Source organism: Salvelinus namaycush, unplaced genomic scaffold (assembly GCF_016432855.1).
Source record: "Salvelinus namaycush isolate Seneca unplaced genomic scaffold, SaNama_1.0 Scaffold849, whole genome shotgun sequence".
Lineage (NCBI taxonomy): Eukaryota > Metazoa > Chordata > Actinopteri > Salmoniformes > Salmonidae > Salvelinus > Salvelinus namaycush.
In genome coordinates this window covers 78,118-99,500 of record NW_024061585.1, presented here as the reverse complement: position 1 = coordinate 99,500, position 21,383 = coordinate 78,118, and the positions used below count along the sequence as shown (strand labels likewise).

Genomic DNA, 21,383 nt, shown 5'->3' with positions numbered 1-21,383 from the left:
CCCCCCAAGTATAAATGCACATTGTCGTAATAAACTGCCTTTGAAACTACCTTTGAACATTGTAAAACCAACTGGGAGAGAGAGGAGCCGTTTCAAAACTCACAAACTAAGAAGCTCTTACTTAGTTAGAATTCTAAAAGAGAAAACTTCATGAAATGTTCAGTGTTTAGAGACAGTAAGGCTGGTAAAAGCCTTCGCTCAGTACAGGATAATAAAGTTGTAGCAGCAATGTTTCCACTTCCTGGTCTTGGAGAGCTACAATGCATGTGGTTATCACTCCATGTGATGTCATAGTGTTAGGAGAACCCCGCTCACTAATTCGCTGAGCGCATATGCATGAGGTCGTTGGTTGGAATGAAAACCAGAGATGGCTACAGCTCCCTAGGATCGGGATTGGGAACAGATGCACTTGTTGCAGGTGCTTGAGGTAGAAGTTGCGCTCAACCACTGAACTAGGATCAGATCACCAAGCCCCAATCCAAACCGTAGCAATAAGGGGATAAAAAAAGACATCTGACTATGGATCAGTGGTTAGAGGCAACATTTACCTACTACCATTGAGGTTGAGGAGCTCTCTCCAGGAGAGCAGCAGAGATATAAAATTGCCCCTACATGCTGATCTCAGGTCAGTTTTGAGGTTTCCCCCCTAATTGTTAAGGCAGGGTAAACTGATCCTAGATCTGTGGCTACGGGTAACTGGTACCTGGAGCGCAGTTGGCCGGGGATTATGACAGACCTTAAGTGCATGATGCTAGGACAGCAATGCCGAGGTAACCTGGTCTGTCACCACTGGGCGGCGCCGGTGAGCGCCAGACTGAAAGTGTAGTGCAAAAGAAAGCCAAACAAAAGAAGATAAAACAAAAAAACAGAACATTCAAAATATCCTAAAAGTTAGTAGTTATTTACTAAAACTTACGAACATGCATCCCTGATTGACTATTTTGTGTCTTTACTTTAAAAAGGACGCGGCCAATGTTGCTTTCGTTCACTTTTAAAGAGTAGCAGAATATCGAAGGAGGAAAGAAAGTTTTGCGTTTGTTAAAGAGAAATGGCTACCTGGCGATAGAAATAATGCGGTTTTGATTCAGCTTCCTGGTGAGAGAGCTTCCTGTGACATTACTAGTTTTAGAGTTGGTTCAAAACATAGGAGACAGGTCACTTACCAATTGGTACTAGTACTTAAATGAGAGAGGGGGGGGGGGGGGATCAAGGACCATAATAGTTTGTTCAAAAGGGTTCATTTTTAACCCCCCCTAATTTTTCCCAAAGTTGGGATATTCCGCAGCCCAGACTGCATTTAAAAGCAATGCAGGGTCAGTGTATCAAGTTCAGAATAGGGGGAGTTAGGGTTTTGGGGGGGATAATCAACATGCTTTACAAACTGTAATTAATAATTGTCACGTCACTCGTGGCTTTTGATGCATTTGTTTCGCTGCTTGATATAAAAGCTAAACAAATGTGCAGTGTCAAAACGACACCCGCAGAACCAGCCGATTGGTTTAGTTTTCATCTCCAGCTTGTTTTAGAATCCTCCTCATATCCCTGCGCTTGTGCTCACCCAGATACTGCAACAGTAAATTGGCACAAATAAAGCTCCATTTGTTTCCAATGACTTTAGTCTTAATGTGAAGGTGTTTTTATACATATATAAGGGGAAAGGTGGGGAGGATTCGTCGTCATCGTTGTTTCTCAGTTAATCTTCAAATTCCATTTTCATTTTTTGCTCGTGGTTCAGATCGGCGGCCTCCGGAGGCGCAACCTCTCGCGGCGTCGCGGTTGGCGTGGTCTCTGACTCGGCGGCGGAATCCTGTCCTCCCATCCTCAAGGTCAATTTGAGCTTCTTCTTAGGAGGGTTCTTCAGTGTGCCCAGTCGCTCCTTCACCTTGTACTCCAGTGTGCTGTGAGGGATCCCGTACATGTTCTGGGCCTTGGACACGCTCATCTTCCCGCCCATCACCATGCCGATGGCCTCTTCTAAGATCTGGCTGTTGTACTGGCGGTAGCGCCCCCTCTTCTTCCTGGGCTGCTTAGAGCACGGGTCGCCCTCGGGGTCGGAGGTCGGGTATGGTTGCCCAGAGGTCCCCTGGTCCACGTCGGAGCTCCAGTAGTCTGCCGCCCCATCCAGAAAACCTCCCAGGCTGCCTCTCAGGCTACCGGCACGTCGGTTCTGCTTGGGCAGGATGACCCTCAGCTTCCTGCTCAAAGCATTCTCCACCCCACCGTGGCCCCCGGCGCCCACCACCATGGCCCCGTACCCGTACAGGTCTGAGGCATGGGAGTCCCATGACAGGTCCATGCCCCTCACCTGGGGGATCTTCAGGTCCACGGGCGGGGAGTGGTGGCCTCCCGGCTCCCTCTTCACCACCACCTCATGGTGGGTCTTGGTGGAGCCATGGTGGTGGCGGAGACCACCTCCGGAGGAGCTCTTGGAGGAGAACGCCCCGTGGTGGTGGTTGTCCAAGAACAGAGGCAGGTCTTGGAGGTCTGAGAGGATGGCGCTGGCCTGCTTCAGCCTCAGCAGGCTGTCCAGTTGGTGGTGGTGGGCTTTACCGCTGGAGGAACCCCACGGAGAGCCGTCCCGTGCCAGGAGGGGGTGGGGCTGCACGTGGTTCCCTTTGTTCCCGTGGTTGAGAAGCCCCGCTGCCTCTAGACTAGCCAATGAGAGAGCGGGAGGCTGGCCGAGGAGGCGGTGCTTCTGGCTGAGGAGCTCCTCCTTTTTAAGCAGCGAATGGGCCAATGGGGGCTTGAGGGGGGTAGAACTGACGTAGCTGTCCCTCAGCCCGTCCTGTAAGCTTCTCGGCAGCATGTCATCGTCCTCCACGTCCCGAAAGGAGTGCTCAACTCTCAGGGCACGCCTGATTGGAGGGAAAAGAGAAGAGAGGGGTGTTAACTTGGAAGTACTCAAATCAGTCGATTCAGAAAGTGAATTGTAATAAACCGAAAACTACAGGTTAAAATTACACTACTCTACTCTGCTGATTGTTAATGCCAACAAACTAAAAGTACCACTTGGTTTTTAAATAATATTACCTTGTGATTTTAAAGTTGAACTTTCTTCCATAATATATCATTGTTTAGGGGGTTTATTTCAGCAAAACTCTTCGGCAGTAAACATATTACAGTAAACATATAACAGTAAACATGTAACCGTAAACATGTAACCATAAACATGCAAAATCTAAATGATAACTTCATCTCCCACACTTTAAAGGGGCAATCTGCAGTTTCTACATCAATTTCTGGACTCCTGAATTAGAAGTACCCACTGATTCTTTAAGAATATCCTTTATAAATGCCTCATGAGGATAAATGTACCCCATCAGAACCCAAAATGTAAGCTTGTAATACTCCCATGTTTGTAAAAAAATTAATGTAAACAAACACTACATGTGAAACATGCTGAAAACTAGAAGTCTGATATCATGGATGGTAAGTCCGTGCATCCATACAGATGTAGGATCTTATTTTGATCACTCTTTTGTTGCAGAGAATTTTTCTGCAAATATACAGTGCTTTCGGAAAGTATTCAGACCCCTTGACTTTTTCCATATTTTGTTACAAATAGAAAACTGAAATATCTCATTCACATAAGTATTCAGACTCTATACTTTGTTGAAGCACCTTTGGCAGCAATTACAGCCTTGAGTCTTCTTGGGCATGACGCTACAAGCTTGGCACACCTGTATTTGGGGAGTTTCTCTCATTCTTCTCTGCAGATCCTCCCAAGCTCTGTCAGGTTGAATGGGGTGTGTCACTACACAGCTATTTTCAGGTCTCTCCAGAGATGTTTGATTGGGTTCAAGTCTGGGCTCTGGCTGGGCCACTCAAGGACATTCAGAGACTTGTTCCAAAGCCACTCCTGCATTGTCTTGGCTCTCTGCTTAGGGTCGTTGTCCTGTTGGAAGGTGAACCTTTGCCCCAGTCTGAGGTCCTGGGTGCTCTGGAGCAAGTTTTCATCAAGGATCTCTCTTTACTTTGCTCCGTTCATCTTTCCCTCAATCCTGACTAGTCTCCTAGTTCCTGCTGCTGAAAAACATCCACACAGCATGATGCTGCCACCACCATGCTTCACCGTAGGGATGGTGCCAGGTTTCCTCCAGAAGTGACGCTTGGCATTCAGGCCAAAGAGTTCAATCTGGTTTCATCAGACCAGAGAATCTTGTTTCTCATGGTCTGAGAGTCTTTAGGTGCCTTTCGGCAATCTCCAAGCGGGTTCTGTTGTTTATTTTTAATACATTTTCAAAAATGTTTAAAATCCTGTTTTATCTTTGTCCTTATGGGGTATTGTGTGTACATTAATGAGGAACAAAAGTATGTCATCCATTTTAGAATAAGGCTGTAATGTAACAAAATGTGGAAAATGTCAGGGGATCTGAATACTTTCCGAATGCACTGTAGGTCAAATTATGATCATACATCTGTAGCTCTGTCTATGAATTTGAGAGTGGTTACATTTCTCAGATTTTTACTGAAACAGGGTAAGGGAGAATTGCTTTGTGATTGTTTTGACTGCCCCTTTAATTTCATGATTACTAGATATAGTATAGACGCAAATAACTACTTATATATTCCCTTCAATTTGAAATTCAATTGACTTCCTGGCGTGATGGTGGGCGTTCAATCTCCATTTCAATTCATTACATTTGAGCAAAAATCCCATTTGAGAAAATGTTTTGGCTGTAAACTTGTGTTGGCTATTAGCTAGTTATATATCTTGTCAGCTTGACAAAGTAGTTGCCATCATACGGATTATAACTCGTTAGCTGTTCCATATGGTCTCATTACATGGGAGAGAGTGGCTGCTTGCATCCCAAATGGCACCCGAATCCCTATGTAGTGCACTACTTCTGACCAGGGCCCATAGGGCACTACAAAGGGAATAGGGTGCTAGTTGGGATGAAAACAGTGTCTGATGAATTATATTTACTGTGCAGAGTGGATGTAGCCGGAGCTATACCCCACTCATTACAGCACGATATCTCCCATCTTTAACAATTAAGGTGCTCATGAGACACAGAGAGAAAGAGACAATTAACACTCATTTCCTATATTTTTTGGACCATGTGTAAAACATGCATGTTGTGACAGAGTGAGTCACTTTTATATTAGGTAATTAGAGCTAACTTACTCATGTCAAACATTTAATTTAGTGTCTGTCTTTTTCAAACTCAATTTCATTCAAATCATTTTGTTTCACGCAGAGACAAACTTATTTAAAGTGAACTGCAATGCTTTGTTGTTTCTTTGTCCCCATCTTGCATGAAGCGTAACTATCCATTTACATGGACATTTAAAATTCAATTTGGTTAAAAATCAACCAAGCAACTTTACTTTACCACGAAAAATAAAAAAATAAAAAGTTATTTAAATGTTATTGAATCTTAATGCTGTTTAAAAGATAGAGAGTCATGTACTGAGTTAACAGAGAACACACACACAGTCTGCTACACTAACAAATAATGTGAGGACAATGAGAGGAGGGAAAACATCAAGGACACACAGCATGAATTACCAGGATCATAATACCAATGCTTCCCTGGGATAAAGACTCATTTGCCTGAGAAGGTATAGAGGGCGCAGAATGGAGCGCATTGTGATCAGGTTGTAATTAACGGTATAGGATAAACTGTACATAGTAACTGTCATAGAATTCACCTGACAACACAATAGACAATGGCTGCGGTTGGAGTTGACGGCAGAGAGGTCTAGTTCCCAGCTAAAGGAGAATTAACCTTGGCATGTCTTGTATAGAAATAGTCACAAAAAGGGTTGAGCAACACAAGGATGCTCAGTTTTTTCTCCACTCATTATTTTAGAAAATCTGTCCTTTTGAGCTCCCTTTCTCCTTTCCATTATGTTGACCTGAAATCAGGCCTGAAAGTTGTTCCTATAAGGGCTAGAAAGAACATTCTGTTTACTATGAAACCTGTGCCAAAGCTCCCAAATTACATTTCCGTGACGTGTCTTAACGTTTCTATTTCTGAACTACCTGAGAAAGAAGTGACTTTTTTCTGACCTTGGTGTCGGGTACTGTTCAGTATGTAACCATAGCAACAGTAGCCTTTAAGCAGGAAGCACACATCCCAGTCCCCCGCAGACGAGCAGAGTGACAGCTCAATGCTACCTTCTAAATAGGACCATAGATATGTCAATCAGAATGGAAGGGGAAGTGTAGACAGATAGTGAATGAGCCTTAGCACTGAGGACGTCAGCAACCAAATCCTGTGAAGAAAAAAACGCTTTCTACCAAACTCTGCTTTATCCTATACGTCTGCCATATGGACATGCATATGTCCAAAACAAGTACAGACGTTGGATCTTAATTTGATCACTCTTTTTTTGCTGAGAATTGCAAACCTGTAGTGTATTTGAGTTTTAAAAAGGATTCTGAAGTTTGTAATTTCCACTTTTGAAATTCCAGAAAAATGTATCAACCCCTACAAAAATGTCCATTAATTATAATCCACAATATAATTAACATTTCCTGTTGCTACAGGATTATTTTCCTGCTGTAGCAAACTGGCTCAAATGAAGATCCGACATCTGTAAATACAGTGTATGGATACCCCTGGTGAGGTTGTCTAATAATGACACACACACATGCCTGATGAAGTAGTTATGTTTTACAATGACATTTAGAATATACTTGATGAGGGAGTTAGAAGGTGGTTTCACAGTAATGATGGCTGCACCATACAGTCTACATCTTATAGTCTACTATAGTCTAAACCGTATGGTCTACACCATTTTGTCTAGTCTACACCAGTCTACACCACACAATATACACCACAATCTACATCATATAATCTACTATAGTCTACACCATGTAGTCTACACCATATAGTCTACACTATACAGTGCATTCGGAAAGTATTCAGACCCCTTGACTTTTTCTACATTTTGTTACATTACAGCCTTATTCTAAAATGGATCAAATGATTTTTTCCCTCATTGATTTACACCAATTGTTTCACTTTTATTAAAAATAAAAAACAGAAATACCTTGTTTACATAAGTATGCAGACCCTTTGCTATGAGACTCAAAATTGAACTCAGGTGCATCCTGCTTCCATTGATCATTCTTGAGATGTTTCTACAACTTGATTAGAGTCCACCTGTGGTAAATTCAATTGATTGGCACACACCTGTGGTCCCACCTTATGGTCCCATAAGGTCCCACAGTTGACAGTGCTAGTCAGAGCAAAAACAAAGCCATGGGGTTGAAGGAATTGTCCTTAGAGCTCAGAGACAAGATTGTGTCGAGGCACAGATCTGGGGAAGGGTAACAAAACATTTCTGCAGCATTGAAGGTCCCCAAGAACACCGTGGCCTCCATCATTCTTAAACTGAAGAAGTTTAGAACCAAGAATACACTTGCTAGATAGAGCTGGCCGCCAGGCCAAACTGAGCAATCGGGGGAGAAGGGCCTTGGTCAGGGAGGTGACCAAGAACCCGATGGTCACTCTGACAGAGCTCCTCTGTGGAGATGGGAGAACCTTCCAGAAGGACAACCATCTCTGCAGCACTCTACTAAACAGGCCATTATGGTAGAGTGGCCAGACAGAAGCCACTCAGTAAAAGGCACATGATAGCCCGCTTGGAGTTTTCCAAAAGGCACCTAAAGGATTCTCAGACCATGAGAAACAAGATTCTCTGGTCTGATGAAACCAAGATTGAACTCTTTGGCCTGAATGCCAAGCGTCACTTCTGGAGGAAACATGGCACCATCCCAACAGTGAAACATGGTGTTGTGGGGATGTTTTTCAGTGGCAGGGACTGGGAGACTAGTCAGGATGGAGGAAAGGTGAACGGAGCAAAGTACAGAGAGATCCTTGATGAAAACCTGCTCCAGAGCACTCAGGACCTCAGACTGGGGAAAAGGTTCACCTTCCAATAGGACAACGACCTTAAGCACACAGCCAAGACAATGCAGGAGTGACTTCGGGACAAGTCTCTGAAAGTCCTTGAGTGGCCCAGCCAGAGCCCGGACTTGAACCCGATCGAACATCTCTGGAGAGACCGGAAAAAAACTGAATGGGAGAAACTCCCCAAATACAGGTGTGGCCAAGCTTGTAGCGTCATACCCAAGAAGACTCCAGGCTGTAATCGTTTACAAAGGTGCCTCACACAGTACTGAGTAAAAGGTCTGAATACTTATGTAAATATGCTTTAAAAAAAAATGTTTTTATACATTTGCAGAAATGTCTAAACGTGTTTAGTCAACTGTAGTCTACACACAGTGGTGGTTAATGGTGTATGGTGACTAGTGGCACTTGTTTGCTGTTGTGAAACTAAAATGAACAAACTAGTGATGTATTGGTTATTATGGTGTCATGATCTTTTTAAAGGATACTGTTATAATTTGATTGTGTAAGTAAATACTTGGTTAATTTTCACACTGTAAAATAAAGAGGTCAGCTAAATGAGTGAGATGATCTGTGTTTGGTAATATATCTGTGGTCCAGGAGGAAGGGTGGAGGGATGGAGGACGTGTGGAGCGAGGGAGGGGTGGATGGAGGACGTGTGGAGCGAGGGAGGGGTGGATGGAGGAGGGGTGGAGCGAGGGAGGAGGGGTGGATGGAGGAGGGGTGGAGCGAGGGAGGAGGGGTGGAGCGAGGGAGGAGGGGTGGATGGAGGAGGGGTGGAGCGAGGGAGGAGGGGTGGATGGAGGAGGGGTGGAGCGAGGGAGGAGGGTACATCCAGTTCCTCATCCCCCTCTTTAGTTAATATTACATGACCTGATCATTAGAGAATCCCAAACCACCAACGCTGCTTCTGATACACCAACGAGGTGTCTTACAGCAGATTACACACACCACCCTCACCATACATTATCGCTTTGGGGCGTTAACATGTATCGAGCCGCTCAAATCCATCTCTGACCTTCTGTGTGTTCTAATCATTCCAAGGTCTATTCCATAGTTATACAGGTAATTTATTCTAATTTAAAGCAGGAAAACTAAGTTTGTACGGTGTGTTAATCATGCAAATATGACTTGAAGGCAAAACACTCAGGTATCAATAAAATCCACCACGACAATGTGGGTAAGTAAATAAAAGCGGGATAGAGAAGAGAGACAACAGGAAAACCAACAGTCCCTGAGGCCTTTGATGCAGTCTAACGTTGACCTCCTAGATCATGAAGAATGAAATCCAAATAGCATAAATACGTACTTATAAATACCTAGGTACTGTAATCATACTGATAATGGATTAGGGTTAGTTACTTATAAATACCTAGGTACTGTAATCATACTGATAATGGATTAGGGTTAGTTACTTATAAATACCTAGGTACTGTAATCATACTGATAATGGATGAGGGTTAGTTACTTATAAATACCTAGGTACTGTAATCATACTGATAATGGATGAGGGTTAGTTACTTATAAATACCTAGGTACTGTAATCATACTGATAATGGATGAGGGTTAGTTACTTATAAATACCTAGGTACTGTAATCATACTGATAATGGATTAGGGTTAGTTACTTATAAATACCTAGGTACTGTAATCATACTGATAATGGATTAGGGTTAGTTACTTATAAATACCTAGGTACTGTAATCATACTGATAATGGATTAGGGTTAGTTACTTATAAATACCTAGGTACTGTAATCATACTGATAATGGATTAGGGTTAGTTACTTATAAATACCTAGGTACTGTAATCATACTGATAATGGATGAGGGTTAGTTACTAATAAATACCTAGGTACTGTAATCATACTGATAATGGATTAGGGTTAGTTACTAATAAATACCTAGGTACTGTAATCATACTGATAATGGATGAGGGTTAGTTACTTATAAATACCTAGGTACTGTAATCATACTGATAATGGATGAGGGTTAGTTACTTATAAATACCTAGGTACTGTAATCATACTGATAATGGATTAGGGTTAGTTACTTATAAATACCTAGGTACTGTAATCATACTGATAATGGATGAGGGTTAGTTACTTATAAATACCTAGGTACTGTAATCATACTGATAATGGATGAGGGTTAGTTACTTATAAATACCTAGGTACTGTAATCATACTGATAATGGATGAGGGTTAGTTACTTATAAATACCTAGGTACTGTAATCATACTGATAATGGATGAGGGTTAGTTACTTATAAATACCTAGGTACTGTAATCATACTGATAATGGATTAGGGTTAGTTACTAATAAATACCTAGGTACTGTAATCATACTGATAATGGATGAGGGTTAGTTACTTATAAATACCTAGGTATTGTAATCATACTGATAATGGATGAGGGTTAGTTACTTATAAATACCTAGGTACTGTAATCATACTGATAATGGATGAGGGTTAGTTACTTATAAATACCTAGGTACTGTAATCATAGTGATAATGGATGAGGGTTAGTTACTTATAAATACCTAGGTACTGTAATCATAGTGATAATGGATGAGGGTTAGTTACTTATAAATACCTAGGTACTGTAATCATAGTGATAATGGATTAGGGTTAGTTACTTATAAATACCTAGGTACTGTAATCATACTGATAATGGATTAGGGTTAGTTACTAATAAATACCTAGGTACAGTAATCATACTGATAATGGATTAGGGTTAGTTACTTATAAATACCTAGGTACTGTAATCATAGTGATAATGGATGAGGGTTAGGGTTAGTTCTCTTCCGACGCTGAAAGCCCTTGACATCGTAACGTAACAAGAGTTGTTTATCTTGGAAACCAATGGGAAATAACACATTGATCACTACAATGATCGTTCATAACAGAGGTGGAGGTGTGTGTGTGTGTGTGGCGTGTGTGTGTGTGTGGCGTGTGTGTGTGTGGCGTGTGTGTCTTACCCCTTGACTGTGGGCGATAGGGTGTAACTGTGAGAGTTTTTGAGGACGGTGCCGTGGGCCTTCTTGGTGGAGAGGTCCAGGACTCCATCTGAGGATTAACATACGCAGATACACACACACTGTTTTAGGGCACAGTTCATCAGTGTATCTAAGTATGTACTGTATAACTTGACTTCAATTGATTGGGACTTTTTAAATGAATGTAATTAACATAGTAAATGTGTCGTTCAATAATAGATGTTTCTGTTCCTCTCTAAATCACTGGAAATGAGAAAGGACTCCAGGAGAAGAATACAACATTGAAAATCATATGAATAAATAGTGAAAAGAATCATTACCGTTCCCTGCACTCTGCTCATTGTTTAAAGAGTAATAACTATTATATTCCTCTTTCCACTGACTGAACCACACACAAACACTCCCCCTCCTCCACGGGTTAGTAATCCCCAGAGTGCAGCTGACCTGTCTGATGACCTGTCTGATGACCTGTCTGATGACCTGTCCGTCTGAACAGAGCTGAAGGACCTCTTTAATCTTTAGGGCTTTTTGGTTGGACAAAACAAGGTTGTGATATTAAAATGAATTTCTCTCTCTCTGTGTGTGTGTGTGTGTGTGTGTGTGTGTGTGTGTGTGTGTGTGTGTGTGTGTGTGTGTGTGTGTGTGTGTGTGTGTGTGTGTGTGTGTGTGTGTGTGTGTGTTTATGGGTGTGTGGGGGGGGCATACATAAAAACACTATAATACAATATATGGTCACATGCATTAGAGGATAATCCAGGCCAAATGTCTATAGGGCAAGAGGGATTTTAAGGCATGGGGGTTAATGTTAAGATTCAAAAATCTATTTTTCAGCATAACGCTACTTGGCATTCAGCCTCCAACTGTTTGTTAGAATTAGGATACTAGTAGTTTTCATTTGGCCCAGTCTGTTTGGCTCTATACAACTTTTACTGGTCCAATTACAGGTTGTGGGGGATTTCTAGGGATTGTTTGGGAAAGTTACAGGGGATGTTCGGATTATAAAAAAGTTTGAGAAAATATGTATGGGAGTTAAAGGATAATTGTAGGAAAGTACAGTCCTGTCCTGGCCAGTTTGGTGTTGCCTTACCATAGTTCTAGGTGAGTTAAGTTACAAGTTATAGGAATAAAGAGAAATTATAGGGGAGATATAGTCGAGATAGGAGACCTATAGGGGAGATGGAAGATATCAGAGAGATAAGAGGTATATGGGATATTAGAGAGTTATAGGGGAGCTATAGGGAATATATAGGATATATAGTCAATATGGGAGATATAGGGATATAGTAGAGCTATAGGGACTATATAGGATAGATATAGGATATAGGAGAGAAATAGGGGATATAGAAGAGATACAGTGGAAGTCGGAAGTTTACATACACCTTAGCCAACTACATTTAAACTCCGTTTTTCACAATTCCTGAAATGTAATCCTTGTAAAAATGCCTTGTTTTAGGTCAGTTACGATCACCACCTTATTTTACGAATGTGAAATGTCAGAATAATAGTAGAGAGAATGATTTCTTTCAGCTTTTATTTCTTTCATCACATTCCCAGTGGGTAAGAAGTTTACATACAGTCAATTAGTATTTGGTAGCATTGCCTTTAAATTGGGTCAAACATTCCACAAGCTTCCCACAATAAGTTTGTTGAATTTTGGCCCATTCCTCCTGACAGAGCTGGTGTAACTGAGTCAGGTTTGTAGTCCTCCTTGCTCGCACATGCTTTTTCAGTTCTGGCCACACATTTTCTATGGGATTGAGGTCAGGGCTTTGTGATGGCCACTCCAATACCTTGACTTTGTTGTCCTTAAGCCATTTTGCCACAACTTTGGAAGTATGCTTGGGGTCATTGTCCATTTGGAAGACCCATTTGAGACCAAGCTTTAACTTCCTGACTGATGTCTTGAGATGTTGCTTCAATATATCCACATCATTTTCCTCCTCATGATGCCATCTATTTTGTGAAGTGCACCAGTCCCTCCTGCAGCAAAGCACCCCCACAACATGATGCTGCCACCCCCGTGCTTCACGGTTGGGATGGTGTTCTTCGGCTTGCAAGCCTCCCCCTTCTTCCTCCAAACATAACGATGGTCATTATAGCCAAATAGTTATATTTTTGTTTCATCAGACCAGAGGACATTTCTCCAAAAAGTACGATCTTTGTCTTCATGTGCAGTTGCAAACCACAGTCTGGCTTTTTTATGGCGGTTTTGGAACAGTGGCTTCTTCCTTGCTGAGCGGCCTTTCAGGTTATATCGATATAGGGCTTGTTTTACTGTGGATATAGATACTTTTGTACCTGTTTCCTCCAGCATCTTCACAAGGTCATTTGCTGTTGTTCTGGGATTGAATTGCACTTTTCGCACCGAAGTACGTTCATCACTAGGAGACAGAACGCGTCTCCTTCCTGAGCGGTATGAAGGCTGCGTGGTCCCATGGTGTTTATACTTGCGTACTATTGATTGTACAGATGAACGTGGTACCTTCAGGTGTTTGGAAATTGCTCCCAAGGATGAACCAGACTTGTGGAGGTCTACCATTTTTTTCCCCTGAGGTCTTTGCTGATTTCTTTTGATTTTCCGATGATGTCAAGCAAAGAGGCACTGAGTTTGAAGGTAGGCCTTGAAATAATCCACAGGTACACCTCTAATTAGCTTCTAAAGCCATGACATCATTTTCTGGTGTGTATGTAAACATCTGACCCACTGGAATTGTGAAACAGTTAATTATAAGTGAAATAATCTGTCTGTAAACAATTGTTGGAAAAATTACTTGTGTCATGCACAAAGTAGATGTCCTAACCGACTTGCCAAAACTATAGTTTGTTAACAAGAAATTTGTGGAGTGGTTGAAAAAATTAGTTTTAATTACCAACTTCAACTGTAAGAGAGCTATAGGGGAGATATAGGGAAGATATAAGGGATATATAGGAGCGATATTGGAGATATAGAAGAGATATAGGGGATATATAAGAGAGATATAGGGGATATATAGGGGAGATATAGGGAGAGATATAGGAGAGATATAGCGGATATATAAGAGAGATATAGGGGATATATAGGGGAGATATAGGGAGAGATATAGAAGAGATATAGGGGATATATAAGAGAGATATAGGGGATATATAGGGGTGATATAGGGAGAGATATAGGAGAGATATGGGGGAGCGATAGGGAGCAATATAAGCAAGATATAGAAGAGCTAGAGGCAATATAGTGGAGATATAAGCAAGATACAGCAGAGATATAGGCAAAATAGAGGAGATATCGCAGAGATATAGAGGATATATAAGTGAGATATAGTGGAGATATAGTAGAGATATAGGAGAGATATAGTAGAGATATAGGGGATATATAGTGGCTCATAGGAAAGACATGGGAGCTATTGAAGAGATAGGGAGGCTATAGGAGACATAAGCAATATATGCGAGATATAGGGGAGATATAAGCAACATATAGGGGAGATAGTCAATATAGTGGAGATATTGGCGATATAGGGAGATATAGGGGAGATATAAGCAACATATAGGAGAGATATAGTCAATATAGGGGAGATATTGGCGATATATGCGAGATATAGGGGAGATAAGCAACATATAGGGGAGATATAAGCAACATATAGGGGAGATATAGGAAAGATAAATGGAGATAGGAGAGATACAGGGCGTTCTATTGAAGCTATGGGGGAGTTCTTCAGTCCAGGTTTTTCTTCTACTTATTTATTGAATATTTTTTCTTATTTCTCTTTTTCTTATTGTTGTTGCACTGTTGAGAGCGAGCCTGCAAGTAAGCATTTCATTGTACTGTGTACACCATTTTATCCTGTCCATTTGGTAAATACGTTTTGATTCAATATGGATGTGTAAGTGGTGTCTTACCCTCTGTTTTGGTCTCTGTGGGGTCAGGCCTCTTGACGGTGAGGTCCAGCGGAGAGTCCTGGTCGGCCATGAGAAGCTTGCTGAGGACGGGGTTCTGTGCAGAGGCAGCAGCACCGGTACCACTACAGTTACTACCGACTCTGTTCCCACTGTCCGGGGCGAAGGCAGAGGCGGGGCTGAGGCCCGGTCCCGGGGTGGGGGACGGGGGGCTGGACGCCCCCGGCAGGGCGAGGGGGGCCGGGGCTGGAGAGGCCGCTCTCGGCAGGAGGCGGCTTTGGTCCTTGATGCCGTTGGGCTGGGGGTGGTGGGGGGTGTCCTGAGAATAGCTGTTTTTTGAGGTATATTCGGCAGCGAACTGACGGATCATTCGCTGCATTATCTCACGAGCCACTAGAGGGATGTGGGGGTCCGAGAAGCTTGGGAGGTCTGCTAGAGACAAACAAACACACAACATTAGACGCCTATTACAACTTTCTTCATCTGTTTAACATTCCAACGACTGGCTAAAGATCTGGCAGCACTACAACTAGCAACATTAAAGCTGCAATATGTCACTTTTTGGGGCTCCGGACCAAATTCACGTAGAAATGTCAGTTATGAATCTATCATTCTCACTGAAAGCCAGTCTCAGAAGTTGTATATATGTTCTATGTGCACTATTTCTATGCTTCCCTTATTTAAATTTAGTTTTTGCATATTTTACTTTCGGTTTTGTACACCAGCATCCAACAGCTGAAAATACAATATTTTTGGTAATTGAAAATGTATTTCACAGCGGTTTAGACCGTACAGCAATTTTCTAAGCTATACATGTTTTGTCACATAAACTGAAATTAGGCGAACTATTCTAATTTTAGCAACCAGGAATATTTATATATATAAACTGATAACAATTAAGGTAGATGTGACTATACACACATAAAAAAATAAAAAAATATAGACTGTTAGAATGTGGACATAGATGTATAGGTACAGGACAGGTTGTTTAATACCTCTCTGTAACACTACAGACAGACTGTTAGAATGTGGACATAGATGTATACCTACAGGACATGTTGTTTAATACCTCTCTGTAACACTACAGACAGACTATTAGCTAGGCTTCGTCGCAAATGGCACCCTATTCCCTATGCAGTGCACTACTTTCGACCAGAACCCCATTGGCCCCTATAGTAGTGCACTACATAGGGAATATGGTGCCATTTGGGACGCAGGTCTAGTCTACCCTACCGTATAGCCCCCAACTTTCAGCCGCAAAACAACAAAGTGATTTAGCAGACAAGCTTTCTGGAAAAACATTTCCTTTTGGGCCGAGGAATTGTGCCCTTTGTCCGAAGGGGAAGCTTGCTGCAAACAATACCTACGTCCTGGCACACTATTCCCAATACATTGCACTACTTTTAACCAGGGCCCTATGCAATCTGCTCAAAAGGAGTGCACTATGTAGGGAATAGGGTTCCGTTTGAGATGCCGACCGCGTGGACCCAAAACATAAAGCCGGGAGCATATCGACATTATAAAAACATTTAGCTAAAGGAACATCACTGGGAAGGAAGAAACCACACCCTCAGACAAACTACACATATCTCTGTGTGTCTGTTTATATACTGTGCATAGTGTTTGTTCAGCTATATACACTCAGTGTACACAACATTTAGGACCTTTCTTATATTGAGTTGATTCCCATAGCTGGCTGGATGTCTTTTGGTTGGTGGACAATTCTTTATACACACGGGAAACTGTTGAGCGTGAAAAACCCAGCAGCGTTGCAGTTCTTATCTTCACTCAAACCGGTGCGCCTGGTACCTACTACCATACCCTGTTCAAAGGCACTTAAATATTTTTTTTTTTTTTTTTTTTTAATATTCTTGCGCCCATTCACCCTCTGAATGACACACATACACAATCCATGTCTCAATTTTCTCAAGGCTTAAACATCCTTCTGTAACCTGTCTCCTCTCCTTCATCTACACTGATTGAAGTGGATTTAACAAGTGACATCAATAAGGGATCATAGCTTTCACCTGGATTCACCTGGTCAGTCTGTCATGGAAATAATGTTTTGTACACTCCGTGTATAGCAGCTTTAGGCCAGCTGAGAGCTGAGGGCCGAGGGCCGGGTGTGGAGTGTGAACCCAGATTGATTGGGCAGACACATTGATTGGATCAGCATCTGACTGAGTGACCTAATCCTCTCTAAAACAACCATGTATCTCAAATGGCACCCTGTTCACTAGTGCACTGCTTTTGACCAAAAAAAGTAGTGCACTACATTATGTAGTGTAGGGAATAGGGGGCCATTTTGGATGCAGCCAGTCACACACTGCACCTCTCCCTTCGCTAGGAGAGTATATAACCATAACAATACATGTTCACTTAACCGACACATTTCATTTTTAACTTCAGTTTTTTAGGACACTTTTTTAAATTTAAACTTTATTTAACTAGGCAAGTCACGTAAGAACAAATTCTTATATACAATGACGGTCATACACCGGCCAAACCCGGACGACGCTGGGCCAATTGTGTGCCGCCCTATGGGACTCCCAATCACGGCCGGCTATGATACAGCCTGGAATCGAACCAGGGTGTCTGTAGGGACGCCTCAAGTACTGAGATGCAGTGCCACTCGGGAGCCCAAATGTGGGAATCAAACCCACAACTTTGGTGTTTCCAAGTTCCATACCTTGCCTTGGTGTCTTTATAACACCCCAACTGACTACGCCATATAGTTCTACTAAATCAAATCAAATCAAATTTTATTTGCCACATACACATGGTTAGCAGATGTTAATGCGAGTGTAGCGAAATGCTTGTGCTTCTAGTTCCGACAATGCAGTAATAACCAACAAGTAATCTAACGTAACAATTCCACAACTACTACCTTATACATACAAGTGTAAAGGGATAAAGAATATGTACATAAAGATATATGAATGAGTGATGGTACATAACGGCATAGGCAAGATGCAGTAGATGGTATAGAGTACAGTATATACATATGAGATGAGTAATGTAGGGTATGTAAACATAAAGTGGCATAGTTTAAAGTGGCTAGTGATACATGTATTACATAAAGATGGCAAGATGCAGTAGATGATATAGAGTACAGTATATACATATACATATGAGATGAGTAATGTAGGCTATGTAAACATTATATTAAGTGGCATTGTTTAAAGTGGCTAGTGGTACATTTTTACATAATTTCCATCAATTCCCATTATTAAAGTGGCTGGAGTTGAGTCAGTATGTTGGCAGCGGCCACTAAATGTTTGTGGTGGCTGTTTAACAGTCTGATGGCCTTGAGATAGAAGCTGTTTTTCAGTCTCTCGGTCCCTGCTTTGATGCACCTGTACTGACCTCGCCTTCTGGATGATAGCGGGGTGAACAGGCAGTGGCTTGGGTGGTTGTTGTCCTTGATGATCTTTATGGCCTTCCTGTGACATCGGGTGGTGTAGGTGTCCTGGAGGGCAGGTAGTTTGCCCCCGGTGATGCGTTGTGCAGACCTCACTACCCTCTGGAGAGCCTTACGGTTGTGGGCGGAGCAGTTGCCGTACCAGGCGGTGATACAGCCCGACAGGATGCTCTCGATTGTGCATCTGTAGAAGTTTGTGAGACAAATTTCTCCAGCCTCCTGAGGTTGAAGAAGCGCTGCTGCGCCTTCTTCACAACGCTGTCTGTGTGGGTGGACCAATTCAGTTTGTCCGTGATGTGTACACCGAGGAACTTAAAACTTTCCACCTTCTCCACTACTGTCCCGTCGATGTGGATAGGGGGGTGCTCCCTTTGCTGTTTCCTGAAGTCCACAATCATCTCCTTTGTTTTGTTGACGTTGAGTGTGAGGTTATTTTCCTGACACCACACTCCGAGGGCCCTCACCTCCTCCCTGTAGGCCGTCTCGTCGTTGTTGGTAATCAAGCCTACCACTGTAGTGTCGTCCGCAAACTTGATGATTGAGTTGGAGGCGTGCATGGCCACGCAGTCGTGGGTGAACAGGGAGTACATGAGAGGGCTCAGAACGCACCCTTGTGGGGACCCGGTGTTGAGGATCAGCGGGGTGGAGATGTTGTTACCTACCCTCACCACCTGGGGGCGGCCCGTCAGGAAGTCCAGGACCCAGTTGCACAGGGCGGGGTCGAGACCCAGGGTCTCGAGCTTGATGACGAGTTTGGAGGGTACTATGGTGTTAAATGCTGAGCTGTAGTCGATGAACAGCATTCTCACATAGGTATTCCTCTTGTCCAGATGGGTTAGGGCAGTGTGCAGTGTGGTTGCGATTGCGTCGTCTGTGGACCTATTGGGTCGGTAAGCAAATTGGAGTGGGTCTAGGGTGTCAGGTAGGGTGGAGGTGATATGGTCCTTGACTAGTCTCTCAAAGCACTTCATGATGACGGAAGTGAGTGCTCCTGGGCGGTAGTCGTTTAGCTCAGTTACCTTAGCTTTCTTGGGAACAGGAACAATGGTGGCCCTCTTGAAGCATGTGGGAACAGCAGACTGGGATAAGGATTGATTGAATATGTCCTTAAACACACCAGCCAGCTGGTCTGCGCATGCTCTGAGGACGCGGCTGGGAATGCCGTCTGGGCCTGCAGCCTTGCGAGGGTTAACACGTTTAAATGTTTTACTCACCTCGGCTGCAGTGAAGGAGAGCCTGCAGGTTTTGGTAGCGGGCCGTGTCAGTGGCACTGTATTGTCCTCAAAGCGAGCAAAAAAGTTATTTAGCCTGTCTGGGAGCAAGACATCCTGGTCCGCGATGGGGCTGGTTTTCTTTTTGTAATCCGTGATTGACTGTAGACCCTGCCACATACCTCTTGTGTCTGAGCTGTTGAATTGCGACTCTACTTTGTCTCTATACTGGGACTTAGCTTGTTTGATTGCCTTGCGGAGAGAATAGCTACACTGTTTGTATTCGGTCATGTTTCCGGTCACCTTGCCCTGGTTAAAAGCAGTGGTTCGCGCTTTCAGTTTCACGCGAATGCTGCCATCAATCCACGGTTTCTGGTTTGGGAATGTTTTAATCGTTGCTGTGGGTACGACATCGTCAATGCACTTTCTAATGAACTCGCTCACCGAATCAGCGTATTCGTCAATATTGTTGTTGGACGCAATGCGGAACATATCCCAATCCACGTGATCGAAGCAGTCTTGAAGCGTGGAATCAGATTGGTCGGACCAGCGTTGAACAGACCTGAGCGAGGGAGCTTGTTGTTTTAGTTTCTGTTTGTAGGCTGGAAGCAACAAAATGGAGTCGTGGTCAGCTTTTCCGAAAGGAGGGCGGGGGAGGGCCTTATATGCGTCGCGGAAGTTAGTATAACAATGATCCAAGGTTTTACCAGCCCTGGTAGCACAATCGATATGCTGATAGAATTTAGGGAGTTTTGTTTTCAGATTAGCCTTGTTAAAATCCCCAGCTACGATGAATGCAGCCTCAGGGTGTGTGGTTTCCAGTTTACAAAGAGTCAGATAAAGTTCGTTCAGGGCCATCGATGTGTCTGCTTGGGGGGGAATATATACGGCTGTGATTATAATCGAAGAGAATTCCCTTGGTAGATAATGCGGTCGACATTTGATTGTGAGGAATTCTAGATCAGGGGAACAGAATGACTTGAGTTCCTGTATGTTGTTATGATCACACCACGTCTCGTTAATCATAAGGCATACCCCCCCGCCCCTCTTCTTACCAGAAAGATGTTTGTTTCTGTCGGCGCGATGCGTGAAGAAACCAGCTGGCTGCACCGACTCCGTTAGCGTCTCTTGAGTGAGCCATGTTTCCGTGAAGCAGAGAACGTCTACTAGACTCCCTTATGGTTCTACGTTCTAGACTCCCTTATAGTTCTAGGTTCTAAAATCCCTTATGATTCTATAGGTTCTAGACTCATATAGTTCTAGGTTCTAAAATCCCTTATGGTTCTATGTTCTAGACTCCCTTATGGTTCTATAGGTTCTAGACTCCCTTATGGTTCTATAGGTTCTAGACTCACCCTTTCTGTAGAAGACAGCATTGAGGAACTCTTCGGCTTGCTTCTCCAGGCGGTTGATTTTGGACGTGTCCTGTTTCAAGTCCTCTGACTCTGATAAGACCTGGGGGGTGATGCCAACCAAGTGTTCCTGAGAGGGACACAGAACACAAGAGGAAAAGGGTTTAGGATTTTAGAAAACAGTACATGAATGTATAATAAGTGTTCCTCAGAGGGACACAGACAAAGCAGACACAGTTTTAATTAAGTTTTCCTGGACCAAACCTAGAGGAAAACCTTAAAGTACTTTTAAGTAGGCAAAAAAAAATATGACAATAGGTGGCGAGATAACGTTGTGGTGGAAGCTTTAAAAAGACCGGGTGACAAAATATAAGTGATTAAGAAAGTCGTTGTGTGGTACTATGGACTTGCACTCAAATGAATGATCTGGGGTGGAGGTGGGAGGAATGGGCGTGACACCCTGACTGTCTCTCCTCTTTCTCCTCTTAGAATCCAGTGATGTGAAAACTGGCAAAACCAAAACAGGCACAAACAGTTTCTTTAAAACGGCATACCTTCACAGTTAATATGAATGAGGCATTCTCTCTTCCTTCCCCTCCCTCTCCCTTCTCTCTCTCTCTCTCCCTTCCCCTCCCTCTCCCTTCCCCTCCCTCTCCCTTCCCCTCCC

The 21,383-nt window shown here is 43.0% G+C and overlaps 1 protein-coding gene across 1 annotated transcript; it reads right to left on the bottom strand.

The window, feature by feature from the left end:
• Nucleotides 1-1,693: 1,693 nt before the first annotated feature.
• LOC120043051 (ligand-dependent corepressor-like) lies at nucleotides 1,694-20,768 on the bottom strand. Its single transcript, XM_038987781.1, has 5 exons — nucleotides 20,720-20,768; nucleotides 14,951-15,161; nucleotides 14,736-14,857; nucleotides 10,842-10,929; nucleotides 1,694-2,855 (listed from the first exon to the last, which is right to left on the bottom strand). The coding sequence occupies exons 2-5, from the start codon at nucleotides 15,109-15,111 to the stop codon at nucleotides 1,694-1,696; spliced, it is 1,533 nt and encodes a 510-aa protein (XP_038843709.1). The 5' UTR covers nucleotides 15,112-15,161; nucleotides 20,720-20,768.
• Nucleotides 20,769-21,383: the final 615 nt, after the last annotated feature.

Bases quoted from the DNA above. Each gene is read 5' to 3' on its own strand.
- LOC120043051 (XM_038987781.1), bottom strand. From the start codon at position 15,111: ATGCAGCGAATGATCCGTCAGTTCGCTGCCGAATATACCTCAAAAAAC. The intron at 10,930-14,735 runs GTAAGACACCAC...GTTAATCCTCAG, and splicing joins CACAGAGACCAAAACAGAGG to ATGGAGTCCTGGACCTCTCC. The intron at 2,856-10,841 runs GTAAGACACACA...CCCTCCAATCAG, and splicing joins CTATCGCCCACAGTCAAGGG to GCGTGCCCTGAGAGTTGAGC.